Below are 16808 nucleotides of genomic sequence, written 5' to 3' on the forward strand. Positions count from 1 at the left end.
TTTTGGTCCCCTTAAAAAGGCTCTGAGGGGCAAACGATTCATCTCAAATGACGACGTCTAGCTGTACGTGCAGAACTAGTTAACATCACAGTCCCGGTAATTTTGTGAGACAGCCATTCACCACCTTGTGTTACAGTGGGGCAAGTGTCTCAAAAGCCTGGGTCAATACTTCTAACAGACAGGTACTGGTTTCTGTAATTATGCCTCTGGCTCATTTCTTTTTGGATGCCCCTTGTATCTCTATCTCACATGTATTTGTACACAAATTTCACATGTATCTCTAGCAAATTTTGCCCTGCAATTTCATTTTCATGCAGCTCAATGTTTATGATGTCATATCTCCTGACCTATGTGCTATGTGGTGACAATTTTGCAGGTACAGCCAGTAGTATATGTGGGTACCGTTTATGAAATGTGTTGGGAATAGAGTTAGTAATAAAGAAGTAACAGATTGAAACATCAGGCTTCATGCGGCAGTTTTACTGCATGAACAGCGAATATGTAGTAAGCAATCAGTCTTTTTTCCTTTCATCATTTTGTCGTGGTTGTCAGTGAGAAAATGTTTCGCAATGGTTTGAAATTACTTGTAAAGTTTGTTGCAAGTTTTTAAGTGCTATCATTCTCAAATACTGGATGACTAAAGTTTGGCTCTTTGCACATTGTGGGCTACACTGCTTTTTCAAGCCCACCCCTGTGGTTGTTTGTACCACATCAGTGATGATGATTGACAGGCAGTAAGTGATATTTGTACCAAGTTTGTTTCAAATTTGTCAAATGATTTAGAAGGAGATCTGGAATATACATACATACATAATATGTATCTCCATTTTTATAATATGTATGGATTTACAATTTATATCCGTGTTGCTAGCTGTCTAACTGTTTGCATTAATACTAATATATTTCTTGTGCTTCAACTCCCAAGTTTCATTGCTTGTCTCACAATGTTGTTCCTACTGTTTTAGGTTGGTGGCAATATGATGAACGGACCAGTCACGAATTGGAGACAGCTTATAAGAAAGGGGAAAGGATTTGTGAATTGCTCATAGCAGGCTTCCTTTATGTAGCTGATTTTGATGACATGCTGCAAGTTCGACAAAATGACCCGTCCAGGCGGAGACGTATAAAACGTGATCTCGCTACCATTCCAAAGAAGGGTGTGGCTGGGCTTAGACTTGGATCTGGCACAGGAGAAGATCGCCCGAAGAGTCCCACGCCCCAATCCCTAACTGCCACAGGACAGAGTGATGGTGCAACCACACCTGTGCCACCCACAAATACACCACAGACTCCTGCTGGTGGTGCAACCAGTGGAAGCACCACACCAGACAGACACCTTTCATTACGACGTGCTATAGAGCAAATACGGATCCTCAGTGTGCGCCACCATTCTTCCTCAGAGAGCAGTGGCAGTGGGGATGAAGATTCTGCACTCCCAGATTTGTCTGCTGCTACTGCTGCCATAATTAACTTTTCTTCAAACTCAGATAGCAGGCTATAGCTGATTTTTTGAACTCCATAGAATAATTATTAAGTTCTTTTTTCCTTGCCTTTCTCTGTATCATATGGAACTTGACTGTGATTGTAAATGAGCAACGATTTGCTGTCTGTTAAGAAAACCATCCCCCTCGTCCCTATTTTTATCTATAGATAGACAAAATACTGTCAAAGGCAATGCCAGAAAAGAATGTCTTGTGATTAGAAACAGTATTAAACAAGGTAGTGAATTTGTGTGTTAGCTATTTATTTTTGTCTTATGTCATAAAGTTTTGAAATGTCCTTTAGGAGCTACTGGCAGCATCCAAATAACAGAGACATTTTTATAGAAAGCATGAGGATGTTTTAGATTGATGGTGCCACATTGTTATATACGTAATTGCTGGTGTATGTCAAGTGGACCCAAGCTGTAATGAACTATATAACTTTGATAGAAAAAGCCGTGAAATTATATTAATACATTATTTTTGTCACAAAATTTTTGCAAGTGTTGAAATATTAATTGTGCCAGTGCCATGAGCATAGAGTTGATAAGATGTAATTTCTAGAAAATAAGGATAGATATGTATATCATAGTTAAAATTTTTGGTGGAACTTACCTGTATAAAGAATACAACAAAGTTAGACACTATATGAGAAAAATATGAATAATATTCTCATTATTTTAGTTAATCACTCTTCTCTTTATTTGGTTATCTCCTGTTGTCCAGTATTCAATATGAATGTCAGTTCCAAGTAGTTTTACAGTTGCAGTGATTATGATTTGTCTTTGAAAATGAGAGATTTCTAATATTTTAAAATGCATTTGGAGTGTTACTGTTTAATTTAGATAATGTTGTAACTTTTTCTTTGTGTTCTTGGTTTATTTTGTTATAAACTCTGTAGGATGGAAAGCAATTTCACAAGTGAAAGTGTAATATTCTGGAACTTTGTTTAGTGGTATGAGCATGAATTTGTCAGAAGAATCTCATTGTAGTCTGTGATCATTTCTTCCCACTCCTAAAATAATTTGGTTAAATGGTTGTCACATCAATTTTTGTAGCATTATTTCTGTTCTTTCTTTCCCTGGGCATCAGAGACCAAATCAAAATATTGTCCTTTATCTAATTAAGTAAGGCTTCTCCAGACTCTGTCTTGATGCAGAGCCTGTAGGGAATTTACTGATTTAAACACTCAGCTGAAAAATAATTTTACAATAGGTTTATAAATTTAATTTTTTGCTACACTGTTAGATGCACCCATTATGCAAAACAGAATACATATTTATAAGATCAGGAAATATATCTAAATTGAGCATGAGATGAGGTCAGACAGAAAATTCACTATTTGGAATCATTTGGTGTTGTCTATAGCAAATTTAAGTCCTACCTTTCAGAAGCAAGTAATCTTTATTAAAGAGATTTAGCCTTTCTGAAGAGAAAAATATAATTGTGAAGTGTTAATAAACCACACTAGAAAACATTAGGAATCAAGTACACCACTCAAGGCTTTAATTTATTAGCACGTAACTTTTGGAGCATGAACAAAGAATGGCCACGATTACCAGGGAAGGGAATAAATTAGAATATAGGTGCGAGCTTACACTTTTTCAAATAAAAGTTCTGAACTTTTTGTTAACACATTTTATTCACGAAGTGTTGTGTCCATAACATAATTTTTATTATAACAAGAGCGTAATAAAAGATATCCGTTTTACAGAAAATTTGAAAATTACCTCTTCTGAATATGGAGATGGCATATTAGGCAAATTACATGTAGATCATTTTCATAAATTTGTGCATGTTTCCACTCCCAATTAACCCACAGATTTTGCCTTTGAAATTCATTCCCTTGGCATTAATTTATTTGTTTCTTAATAACATGCTTATTAACATACAGTTTATCTATTAAGTTTTAGGTCTAATCTTATAAAAAATATTTGTTGTATGGATATGGAAATTCTTTGGTTGCTTACGAATATGTAAAACCTATTTTTTTATATTGTTCAGTGATTTGGAGATCATAAAGCTGTTGGTCATACGTGCAAGAGTCATGCTTTGTGGCAATAATATTGTCATGAAATGACTTCCTCCTCAGACAGGAGTGGCAACTTATGAAGATGGTACAAAAAGTAAGATAACAAGCTCTCAGCAAAAAATGGTTATTCAAAAAACCAAAGGGAGACACGAAGTTATTGACATAGTGCACACAGTTGTCCAAGCATTTATTCTGTTGGTAAACCACTCTGTTAAAACTGTCAGGGTCCTGGTGTAGGGAGCATCCTGAATGTCAACAATCGGAAGATATGAAAATCACTTGCTGTGAGATACAGGCGCTAGGAATCGTGTTCCAATACAGTCCATTGGAAATGCCAGGTCAAATCACGTGTAACCAAGGTTGTATACAAATAAAATAGAAAGAAACTGCCACATGGGAAAATATATTAAAAACAAAGATTCCAAGACTTACCAAGCGGGAAAGCGCCAGCAGACAGGCACAATGAACAAAACACACACACAGAATTACTAGCTTTCGCAACCGATGGTTGCTTCTTCAGGAAAGAGGGAAGGAGAGGGAAAGACGAAAGGATGTGGGTTTTAAGGGAGAAGGTAAGGAGTCATTCCAATCCTGAGAGTGGAAAGAATTCCCTTAGGGGGAAAAAAGGATGTGCGGATGGATATGTGTGTGTGTGCGAGTGTACACCTGTCCTTTTTTCCCCCTAAGGGAAGTCTTTCCGCTCCTGGGATTGGAATGACTCCTTACCCTCTCCCTTAAAACCCACATCCTTCTGTTGTGCATACTATCCGCTACATTCCCAATAGAGATGTTGAGTTTTTGTACAGTCTGTCTCACAGGAATGCAGTGGATCAGCTAGAATCAGTCCTTCAATACTCTACAGATTGTCACCTGAGGTGGATGTGCTTGGTCACCTTGATCTTTGCTCATCTCGCACATCTGTTCTGTCTTTACCAAATTCCTTGCACCAAAACTATACTTGTTTTGGTAGATTGCACTTGCTCCATAAACGTCCACTAGTTTATGAAGAATAGAAGCAAGAACATTTTCTTTAAACCAAAAACCTTATTACTCTTCGCATTCCATTCACCGACCATATAACAATATGCCTTCATTTCGAAACTAATTCAGAGTGCAACAATGCAGGTACTTCCAGTTACTGGTGACTTTTGAAAGCTTTGATGCTCTCTTGTATGTAGACTGAAATTTTAATTTGCACGAGATACTTATATATCTGAGAGAGCTCTTTTTGCCTATGTATTGGACCATTCTCATACTTTTTGAAAGTTGTCACTTAAAATGAGTTACATTCTGATTATGAGTCTCCCATGAAATATGATCTCTCCTGTATGAGTTGGAGAAAACTTCCCAGGACAGAAGAAGGGATGTTAAGATATGTTTGTGAAGAGTGAGTTACTGTTAGCCCCCCAGAATCCAAAAATAATTTATTGTGGTTCAGTACACTGCAGATGCCTCATGCATGGAAGTTCTTCATTAAGTTTCTTCAAAGAATTCTACAACTCTCAATACACTTGGATGAAGTTGATGATGATGCTTATTTGTATGATAGTACTCTCACCAATAATGGACAGTCACGAGTGTTTATACTGTATTATGAATCTCCAGTACGCATCAGACGTAGCAACTGCTGAAAATTATTTGTTGCAGAAGGGTAAAATTACACTTGAAAAAGTATTTATTTACTTAATTCCATACATCAAGAAAGCTGGTTGATTAATTAAATATCTGTAGATCAAAAATAAATAGTATTATGTGGGTTGAGAAATTGAGGAGATTCTCTATCGTGTTGGTAAAAAAAGGAACATTTGGAAAACACTGGCAAGGAGAGATTGGACACGTGTTATGGCATCAGGGAATACCTTTGTGGTACCACGGGGAGAAATATAGAGGATAAAGCCTGTAGAGAAAGACAAAGAGTGGAATAAAACCAGTAAATAATTGAGGATGTAGGGAACAAGTGCTACTTTATGATGAAGAGGTTGGCGCAAGAGAAGAATTTGTGGTAGACCACATCAAACAAACCATCAGGCTGATGTCTCGGAAAAAAAATTAAACTTATTTTAGAAACAGATACAAACATTTTAAAAACATATCTAAGAATATGCTGGCCATGTACAAGATTCATTTGAATGACTGACTGAAATATCACTGCAAAGGTGTAAAGCTAATGAGTGCATATAAATGCAAAGGAGTTACTAGTGTGGAGAGGGGAGGGGAAGGGGGGGGGTGAAGTACATAGTCGCAAAGAATGTTGTATGATTTAGTAGTGTTATGGAATCAAAGTGAGAAAGAATCTGATGCTGACACACAGCCCACTCATCTCAATGTATGTTGCTGTGTCTAACACCCCATTCAAAAGACAGACGATAACCACCAGTGTTTTATGTCTTCTCTCAAAAATACACTGCCAGATGGTTTGAATGCAATTCAGATTTGACAAAGAGTCAGATGAGCAAGAACCGTAAGCTGCCATCAACTCCCCTCCCCTTACCAGCTATATTGTAGTTACAAAAATTTGTTCCATAATGAGACTTGGAAACGTAGAGAATGTATCCTTTCAACCTTCTCCAATCGGCCTCTTTTGTACCCAAGGAAGGAACTAATATTTTTGGAAGCGGAGGTAGTCATTTGTACTTTCATGCTTGTCTTTCGGCGGTACCAAGATTTTTGCACATAAAGGTAATTACTAGCCAGCAACTCTGCCATGGGCTTTTATACTTTTCTCAAGTGAACGCACTTTTTATACAATTTATTGTTAATGTCACTGTATCTTGCTTGTATTTCTTTGTGTAGTGGGGTAAATTTTAACAGAGACAACAATGAGTTATCAACGAACCTATTAAACTTGTAATAAGTACTTCCTTAATCAGGAGATCAGTTGCTATGTGACAGTGGTTATTAATCTTTGCCAAGTAACATTTTATTGTAGTGCTCTGTTTTGAACTTGGCATTTAAATTCTTGCATCAGCATTAATTGTAACGCCACGTCTCAGAGTATGTACTTTTGAGACAAAGCATGGTGGTAATTGTTGAGGCAGTGGATTATTTTTTTCTTCTAATCAGTTAAGAGAATGTTATGATGGTTCATTTGAAAAGATTACAGTCAGTTCCCTTCCCCCATCCTTGCCCTACCTGAGTTTGTGCCCCATCTCTAACAAACCCATTAATTACTGGACATTAAATCATTTCTTCCATGATGAAAATGATGCTATTACCATTGCTTAGTTTCTGATTATATTTGCTTAAACCTTTTGAATCACATTTCTTTAAACATCAGCACAGTTACCTAATTATCCATGCTGAGTTGTCACTAATAATGACTGAGATATGCAATGTTGGAAAGTCTTAGATAATTTTAAGTTGTAACACACTTGTGAAATATTGCATTGGTGTCAGAGTATATGCCCTGTGGATAGTGTTTATTAAGCACTATGAATAAATAACTGAATGTGAGGCTACAATGCAGGAAGTTGTTTGTATTTATTTTTCAATGAGGAGATCTAAACTGCAAAACAACCTAATTTGCAAATACGCTGTTCTTGTGTCTGTGTCGTAGTAAAGAAACTGTTGATATTCTTGCTAGTTCAAATACATGCACAAAAATCAGTGTATAACCTGTTTATGTCTTCCATCACTGCTATTGTTATCTATTGATACTACTTTTCATATAAGGAAAAAATATGAACTTTGTCTTTTTAGTTTTTTTTAGTTTTTTATTTTGGAAATAAGTAGTTATTTGTGAAATGGTAGGCTAGTTCAATTGCTCTCTGTTGTGTTAATTTTAAATGTGTCATAATCATGAATTGTACATTATGCATGTACACAAATCTTTGATAACGACTGAACCATGTGGTATGAAATGAGCTTCCTAAAACTGCAATTAGTGTTTTATAAATATAAGTGTCCTTTAAAAATGTGTGCAGCTTCTTCAGTAATTACAAATAAATATGTATTTATGTTGAAGAATTTTTACTATTAAATGTAATTAATGCTCATTGTTAATTTTATCATTTTCCAGTTGTTCTGTTTACAAAGTATTACCACTTTATTTGTGTACATGTGTTGGAAAACTTGGAAGATCTCAGGAAATTAGTGATACGGTAAACAGGTACTACAGTAATTACAGTTGACACAGAAGCGTTAAATTCCTCTCTGCTGGTTTATGTTTCACGAGGTGCCTATATTTATCATAACCAAGAGAAGCAAAATGCATAGTGTCAAAATGGACACAAAAATCAGTAAGATGCAGGCTTTGATGGCCTTTTATATCTTTCATGATTTTTGTTGTATGGATCCAAGGCTCCAATGCTGCAGACATCATCAGGAGCTATTCAGACTCAGAAGGCAGTTACAAACTCAAATAAAGCTCATCAAGCCAAATGGATAAATAGGCAGTAGCAGGGAACCACCAGATTTGTTTCTCCAATACTGTGGTTTTACAAAGCTCCAGCTATTGCTATGCTAGGATGTATAGAGGGGCCATCTTCAAATTCTGAATTGCAGCACCTGTAATTATGTTTTCTTCGTAGACCATGCAGATTCCACACGGTGGATTTCGTTTCCTCTGCAGTTGTGTCTTGGGCTGGAAATTTGTAAACCTTTGAACTGTTTCCAACTACCTACAAATGAATAGAAAGTATTACTTTGTATCAGAACAGTCGTGTTATGTCTTCTAATACAGATAGTAAATATAGAGTAACACTGCGAGTATACATTCACTTTGACTTTACTTGCACGTGATCTGGCATTTTATATTGGAAGGAACGATTTGACAGATAACTCATGGTCTTCTGTTTGCTGGGATATCATTCACATTGTTATGGTGCACTCTTACTTGATAGCACACCTTACTTCTCCAAGCCAGGATCTTGAAGCACTGAGCAAATGTAATGCCCTGCGGGTATGCAACTCATGGCAAACTGCAATATCTGTCCTGCCTTGAAGACACACAACATCCTTCCGTATCATCTTTCATGGAGAAACAATGACAAAAACCTCCAGACAGTTTTCAGTTCCAAACTATTTAACTAATAAATGGTTTCAGCTATTGCAGTCATTATTCATCGGCTAGGCAGATGTTGCGTAAAACACTGCTGTACCAAAGTGACCAATTGTACCACATATCCTCTCCTTTAGAAGAATGTCACCATATCATTTGTTATTCAACTTCAGGCTTGAAATTAAAACATTATCGAAAGTCTTGGAATCCCTGGAGCCGATATCTCACCAGTGTCAGTGTTGATAACAGGAAAATTCATAGAGTTCTTTGATTCCCAGAATGGATGCACTATCTACATACATAATTAAGTATGTATGGCACCCTCAGTGTGCAAGTCATACTCACACTTGACCATTTTTATTGTAACTTGTTGCATCATTTATTTATTCTGAACGAAAATCAAGTAAATATTAGTTCCTTTTATGACTTTAACATTAGCTGAAATTGCCCGGAAGCTACTTGGGTGTTTCTCCAAGTGGCCACTCATATAATTCATCCTTAAATTGTTTAGGTATGGTAAAATTATAAATGTCTTAACCACAAACGATCTCTATATTACTTGTACTCAGCTATACATGTAGCCCATTCTTAAATTCTTTAGGTATGTTAAAATAAGTATATGATTGGCTAAGCATATTACATTTATGTTTGCCCTCGTTGCGTAACTTTTAAACTATTAATCATCTTTGCAATATTATTCAAATCCAGTCATATCATTCAGTACATGTCTTGGTTGGTCTGGGCTCAGTTTGAAGTGGAACTCATCACTGAAAACACTTCTATGCCAGTCAGTGAGCTTCCAGGCCAAAGAGGTGTCTGAAGACATCCCACACAAAAAACCAGCCTGACTCGCCAAGCTAGCATAGCCTGATAACCAGGAGTGATCTACATCTATACAGAAACTCCGCAATCTATAGTACAGTGTGTGGCTGAGGTTAACCTTCACCACTACTAGGCATTCCCTTTTCTGTTCCACTTGCAAATAGAGTGAGGGAAAAATGGTTGTATGCCTCCATTACGAGCCCTAATTTCTCGTATCTTATCTTCATGATCATCACATGCAATATATGGTGGCAGCAGTAGAATCATTTACAATAAGCTTCAAATACCGGTTCTCTAAATTTTCTCAATATTGTTCCTCAAATAGAATGTCGCCTTCTCTGCAGGGATTCCCGAAGCATCTCTGTAACACGTGTTGTTCGAACCTACCAGTAACACCTGATTTGCTTCATGTCGTCCTTCAATCCAACCTGGTACAGATCCAAAGCACTCAAGCAGTAGTCAAGAATAGGTCGCATCAGTGTCCTATAATCGGTCTCCTTTACAGATGGACCGTACTTTCCTAAAATTCTCCCAATGAAACGGAGCTGACATTTTGCATTCCCTAGCACAGTCCTCACATGCTCATTCTATTTGATAACGTTTTGCAATGTTATACCCAATAAACAACGTGATTGTCAGGCAGTACACTACTAATGCTGTATCCTAACATTACAGGTTTGTTTTTCCTACCCATCTGCATTAATTTACATTTGCCCACATTTAGAGCTGACTGCCATCACACACCGACTAGGAACTTTGTCTATGTCGTCTTGTATCCTCCAACAGTCATTCAACTTCAACACTTTAAAGTAAACCACAGTGTCATCAGCAAACAGCCACAGACTGCCGCCCACCCCGTTCTCCAAATCATTTATGTACATATAGGACAGCAGCAATCATATCATCTTCCCTGGGGCACTCCTGACGATACTCTTGTCTCTGACGAACATTCGCTGTTGACGACAGCATACTGGGTTCTTCTACTTAAGAAGTCTTCAAGCCACTCTCATATCTGGGAACTTATTCCACATTCTAGCACCTTCGTTAACAGTCTGCTTTCCGGATATCTAGAAATATGGACTCTGCCTGTTGCCCTTCATCCATAGTTCACAGTATATCAAGCAAGGAATGGGCAAGCTGAATTTGGCATGAGTGGTGCTTTCTAAAACCATGCTGATTCATGGATATAAGCTTCTTAATCTCAAGAAAATGTGTTGTATTGGAACTGTGAATATGTTAAGTGATGGCCTGGGGCGCTGTTTCTTTTCGTAGCGGGACTCCTTTGGTTAGCATTTGCAGCACATTGGTATGTCAATATTTTACCCCATTTTGTTGCGCTGCATGGAAAGCCATCCTAGGGCTTACCTTTCAGCAAAATAATGCCCACTCTCACATAACGAGAGTTTCTACTGCTTGTCTTCATGCTTTCGAGACAAGTAAGGTCATGGATCTATCTCCAGTTGAGAACGTTTGGAGCATTATGGGCAGGGCCCTCTATCCATTGCAGGATTTTGACAATCTAACATACCAGTTGGACAGAATTTGGCATGATATCCTGCGGGAGGACATCCAACAACTCTGTCAATCAATGCCAAGCTGAATAACTACTTGCATAAGGGCCAGAGGTAGACCAATGTGTTACTGACATGCTCAGTTTATGAAGCTCTTTCTCTCAAATGAATCGTCTAATTTCTCTGAAATTGTAATTATTTGTTTTTCTGTAGATGTACATCACTTTTACCAATTTCCATCCCATATAGACAAATATGTTGTTTTCTCTCTTCTGTTGTTTCTACTCTCCCCCCCCCCCCCCCCCCCCCCTCACGCACGCACGCACGCACACACACACACATTTTGTGGAAGCTTTCTTTATTTTGGTTACTACCGCCAAAGAAGAGGAGGTATTTTTTGAAATAATTAGTAACCTTTTAGCTGTACATGCTGTGTTCATTAATTATAACCTTCCTTAATGACAGCATATGAAGCTCAGACATTTGTCTCATTGCTAATTCAGCACCCCTATTTGACCACTACAACTCAGATAGGTTGGTCTAGTTTGCAACTTTGGAATAAGCCTCAAAAATCTGCAGTGTTCTTCCTTCGTAGAAACTACTCCTGTATTTTGAGATAAACTTACTCGTATTTGATTATGAATCCATACCCGATTGCCTGATTTCTCTCCTTCTGTCTCCTAAATACTCCACTACATCCCACTTAGAGTGACCAAAACATGTTACTTATTTAACCCCCATTTGTGCTGCTATGTATCTTAATGATCTCATTTGGATGTTAGCACTTCATATAACTTAGTCTAGATTTGGTACTTTTTCACCCTTCCTTTCTACACGCCCTCACACGACATTGCTGACATTCTCCATTTACATGTTGGATTTATGTCAAAGGAAAGTATCTCTTTTCCTATTTAGTAAGATCATCCTTCAATATGTTTACCACATAATACCTTGTTCAAATACAAATGTAATTTTTCCACAAAAACAATTGTAGGCTAAAGCTGTTCTGCACCATGACAATACTTGCAAGGGAATAGCAATTTCTGTTGTAACTGATTTCTGTACTTTTATCTTATAGTTATTTCTGCACCTTATACAAGTAGATTTAATGATTCACTGATGAGCCAACACATTGTGACCAAGGCCTACTGTGAGGTTGAATGCTTCCTGATGGTGTCGCAGGCACATGCCCCTATGGCAATGACAGACAGTTATCAGCAGGATAATTGTCATGTTACAAGGTCAGAAGCATGCTACAGTGGTTTGAGGGCCATTATATTGAACTCACATTGATGTCTTGACCAGCAAAATGTGCACCATCTGTACCCTTTGGAACACATATTGGGCACCAGCTGCATCCACATAAACCACCTAATTTGTTGGAATTGCTTGACCTGTGCACAAACATATTGTGTCATATACTTATGGCATCCTGTCTAGGACTTGTAGAATCCTTGACAAACAGAATGTCTGTTGTACTGTGTTTGAAAAGTGGAATGATACGCCATTAAACAGAAAGTCACAAAGTTTTGGCTCATCGGTGTAGCTGGCCGATGTGGCCGAGCGGTTCTAGGCGCTTCAGTCTGGAACCATGCGACCGCTACGGTCACAGGTTCAAATCCTGCCTCGGGCATGGATGTTGTGATGTCCTTAGGTTAGTTAGGTTTAAGTAGTTCTAGGGGACTGGTGACCTCAGATGTTAAGTCCCTAGTGCTCAGAGCCATTTGAACCATTGGTGTATATTGTGTGACAAATGATGATCCATAACTATGATGTAAACAAGTTTGTAGTAAAGTTAAATAATGCATGATAATTGACTGTGTGGTGTTCATAATTATGACCTCCTGATATGACATAAGCATCTGTTAATATAATCCAAGCTCCAATACGTACAACTCTGCCAACAGAATGTAAGCGTATTCAAAAGTTATTATTATTATTTATCTTTCATTCCGTCTCAGAGGCAGATGGTGGGCTGCAGAAGAGCATAGCCCTTTTCATCCTGTACTTTGAGCTTAACTTAGAGGTATTCTCATTTGACATTCTTTATTGTATTTGGGAGAAGATGATGTTCAGTGAAGGAACTGGGGCACCGGTCTGGCATTCACCTTACAGCCAAGGGAAAACCTCCAAAAACCGTGTCTAGAGTTGCTGGTTTTGCCACTTTATTTTGGTGTATTGAGTCTGGCTGTCAGTTTGAGGAAGGCTGCATGTAGTACAGTCACCATTGTATATCTTATGGTGGCGAGTAGCTCACTACTAACCATTTTCATTGCATCTCAGAGCTATGAGGCTTTGTATGAGACTGTCATCAGTCATGCTGGGTCTCTTTTCATCTGGAATGATGGCTCTGTTTCTTCACTGGAGCACTAGCTGCGAGTGCCTCTCTCACCAGCGGTTGCGCACTGCAAGTTGCCCGGGCAGTGGCCTGCGGCTGACTGGGTAGCAGCGGCTGTCTCCCCATCCCATTGCTGCCACTGACAGGAGTGGAGAGGTGGCCACCACCAGGCGTTAGTAGCGCCTGACATCTGTTGGTTGTCAGCAATACTTGTGCGTCACTTGAATCTTCTGTTCCTGATTCCCAGGTTGGTAAGCTGAGATTTCTTCACTGCAGCAAAACCAAGCCAATTACTGATAGTGTTCTTCACCACAATTTGTGCACTTTGGCAGTTCTTCTGTACTTTTAGTCCATTTCAGGCTGACATGGTCATCTGTGTATTTTACGCAGATGGGCTTATTGTTGCAATATGTCGCCACATATTGGTACTCATGGCATTTGAAATATTGCAATTTCCTCTCGAGTTCTTCTGGCATCATCTTTACTTACACCGAGTACTTTGGTGACTGAGAGTAGGTTGTTGAAGTCAGGGGCTGAGTTCTTGTTCTTGTTGGGCTCCGATGGCGGTTGGACACTCTTCTTCAAGATGAAGGGGGGTTGTCACTTCTGATTGGTCTTGTGATGAAGATGTACCTTTCCCCAACAGAATCACAGAAGTAGTTGTTTACCTCTTCGCATGTGACAATCCACGGAAGTCCTCTGATGATGACTTTAACGTATCGTTGTTTGCCATTCTTAAGAATCAAAGGTTGTGGAATTTTGCATTGCTGGTACACATGGCACATTGCTTTGTGATTCTCAGTAGTTGTCACTTGCATTTGCAAAATATGGCCATCACAGATAGTCTTGACCTTAAAGCCCAACTTTGCTAGTAAATTCAAGTTTTCTCTGATCTCACTCCATGATAGATCACTTTCATAGTGACCGTATATTGTGTCTTGTGGTGTCTTCTTGCCCCACTTTGGTGAACAGGATTTATTGCTTTTCCCGTTGTCGGTGGGAACTGTTTCACTGTTCTGCGACTGCTTTGCAATTTCTGTGTGCTCACAACAGCTGGCTTTATTTGCTTCTACCCAGCCAGGATTCCTCGATCTTCACTTCATTTTTCCCATGCTGAAGATTGTTTCTTGTTCACAAGAACAACTGTTCTGTTGCTCTCTGCAGTACAGGCAGTGCATGATCATGACAAAAGAAATAAATGCTGTTTAGTATGGGGTATTTAAACTTATAATCTGTTTGGAATGCCTGCTAGAGAAAGGCAATTGCTCCACTGTAAGAAAAGCATATGCTAACACCCTGTTATTCTAGCAGGATAGATAGGGACAGTGGAGGAAAATTATAATTTAAAGTAGATAGGATAGTAAAAGATGAAGGATCATTACATAGAAACCAAAAGAAGCAGCAATATAACAATCAACTAAAGCCATGTAGATGTAACTCTACAAAGTTAACACAGTTTGTGAACTGTCTGAGGTCAGTGGCATGTAACTATAACCCATTCCTGACAGCGACGTTGAAAAGTGTTTCAAGATGCTATCTGGGATATTCCAGTTGACCCATGTACATCAGTTTGCATAATACAGGCATGAGACTGTTGATATCCACTTCAGATCTCCCTCTTCATCTCTTCTTAATCTTCCATAAATATCTAAAGCCAGTATTCAACATAGTATAAAGTTCAAATGTAAATGTGTAGCTAAACCTTACTCTGTTCTATTCATAAGTAATCACTTTACCAACTGTTAATATTAAGTCATTTGTACTTGATCATATGAAAATACCATACATGTCATATAATTAACACCAAATGATAATATACACTTAAAGTGTGCATGGTTATTTCGAAATTGATGACTACGTCAAATAAGTGGTCCACCAGATTAATTGTAACCATTCACCTAAAATCAAATAATCTCTCCCAAATAGGTTGCCTAGCTATAACATCTGGTGAAAGAGATCTGTTAATAGTTGACTCAACATTTTGATGAACTTTAACTTTAAAGAAACCATTGCTACACTCCTCCAAGGTTGACAAAGTAGGACACAAAAGTCTGCCCTACATACAACTGTATTTAGCTCTAAAATATTCAAACTGACACTCAGTTTGTTTTGACTCAGTATTTAATTTGACAGAATACACATTCTATGAATCAATGACGAAATCAGACAGCGCAAACATGCCAAAATGTAACTCTTAATTTCTAAATTATCCTTTAGAGACTCACTTATGTGCTCTAGCTTCTGGACCTTATTATCTGTTTTCTTCTTTATATCAGCATTAGTGATCTCTTGTGTACCATTAAGTTCAGTGATTGTTCCTTTGTCTCTGCCAGAGCCTTTTCGGATCTAATACCTTGGAAAACTATGTTTGCTTTCAACTCATCACCTTGAGCCTTTATGCTGGTGTTAGTAGCATTCAGCCCAGCACCCAGTTCATCACCTTAAGATTTTAAACTTGCATTAGTAGTATCTAGCCTAGCTGCTTGTGTATTTAACTGTTTTTTTACTCCCACAATGATTCTAAATAGTAATACTGTGCTTATCAGCGTTACTCAAGTTGTTGTTTCCACTTTCTGCACATCCTCGATACATCTTCCATCTTTTGAGTCAGCACAGGCATGCAACCGAATCAATAGTTAGTTTGAGACTAATCTCCTACTAATGACTTGTCACCCCACTAGCAGTAACTCACTTAAAAACAATCTTTTGAATGGACATACACTTTAACTATCCACAAAACACACCACCATCACTAAGCAACAAAAAATCAGATGGGATTCAACACAGTTAACTGAAGTTGTCTTAAAGTAAGATGTGATGCCACTGAAGCCCCAGATCCCTAATCATAGTGAACTGGACTACTGATGATAAGTGCACTGTTGATGTAGCTACTGTGTGCTGCTGTAGTGCAGTTTTTGCACTGGATGGAATAGTCGTAGTGTTGGCCATCAGTTCTAATTTAATTATTAATTATCATCAAATTATATTTTATGAACTCTCTTTTTTTTCCTTGGATGTACTACATATTTATTTCATCATAAAATTTATTCTGTTGACTTTGTCGCTAAGGCCAACAGCAATGATCAATTCTTCACTTTAAAATGTGAATTTCTTCTTAATTAGTACTTAATATGAATCTTTCTTCTCAGTTTCATCGAATCTCACCACAAATTTATTCTGATTCCTGCACTAGGGCACCAGAATGTGTGGTGTTCTGTATTTAGAAGTGTGTATATTTATCTTCAAATTCTGAACTGTGGCACCCTTAAATATAATTTCTTCATTGACAATGCTGGTGCCACACAATAGATTTCGATTCCTCTGCATTTCTGGCATGAGGAAGAAATCTGCAATACCTTGAACTGTTTCCAATTTTTACAAATGAATAGGAAGTACTTCTCAGAACTGTTATGTTGCTTCTTCCGATACAGTTAGTTACTGTGGAATAAAGGTTCATTTACATCTGTGCACCTTGCGAATAATCGCCGTGCGGCCATAGCTTCCCTTCCTGCAAGTAGGAGCACACATGTAGGTGCACGACTCTTCCGCAACATATGCATGCAAGTGATTCCATTCATACCTCTGTTCACATTGTGCATTGCTACTTGCATGTAGGGCAAGCTAC

General features: G+C 38.1%; 1 protein-coding gene across 1 annotated transcript in view; it reads left to right on the plus strand.

Annotated features, from left to right (window-relative positions):
• Positions 1–7508, plus strand: part of LOC126354371 (E3 ubiquitin-protein ligase rnf146) — a 52225-nt gene extending 44717 nt beyond the window's left edge. The window contains exon 3 of the mRNA XM_050003958.1: positions 966–7508. Within this exon, the coding sequence (XP_049859915.1) occupies positions 966–1501 (536 nt within the window). The 3' untranslated portion in view covers positions 1502–7508. The remainder of the gene's footprint in view (positions 1–965) is intronic.
• The last annotated feature ends 9300 nt before the right edge of the window (positions 7509–16808 follow it).

The sequence above is a fragment of the Schistocerca gregaria genome, chromosome 3, assembly GCF_023897955.1.
Source record: "Schistocerca gregaria isolate iqSchGreg1 chromosome 3, iqSchGreg1.2, whole genome shotgun sequence".
Classification (NCBI taxonomy): Eukaryota; Metazoa; Arthropoda; class Insecta; order Orthoptera; family Acrididae; genus Schistocerca; species Schistocerca gregaria.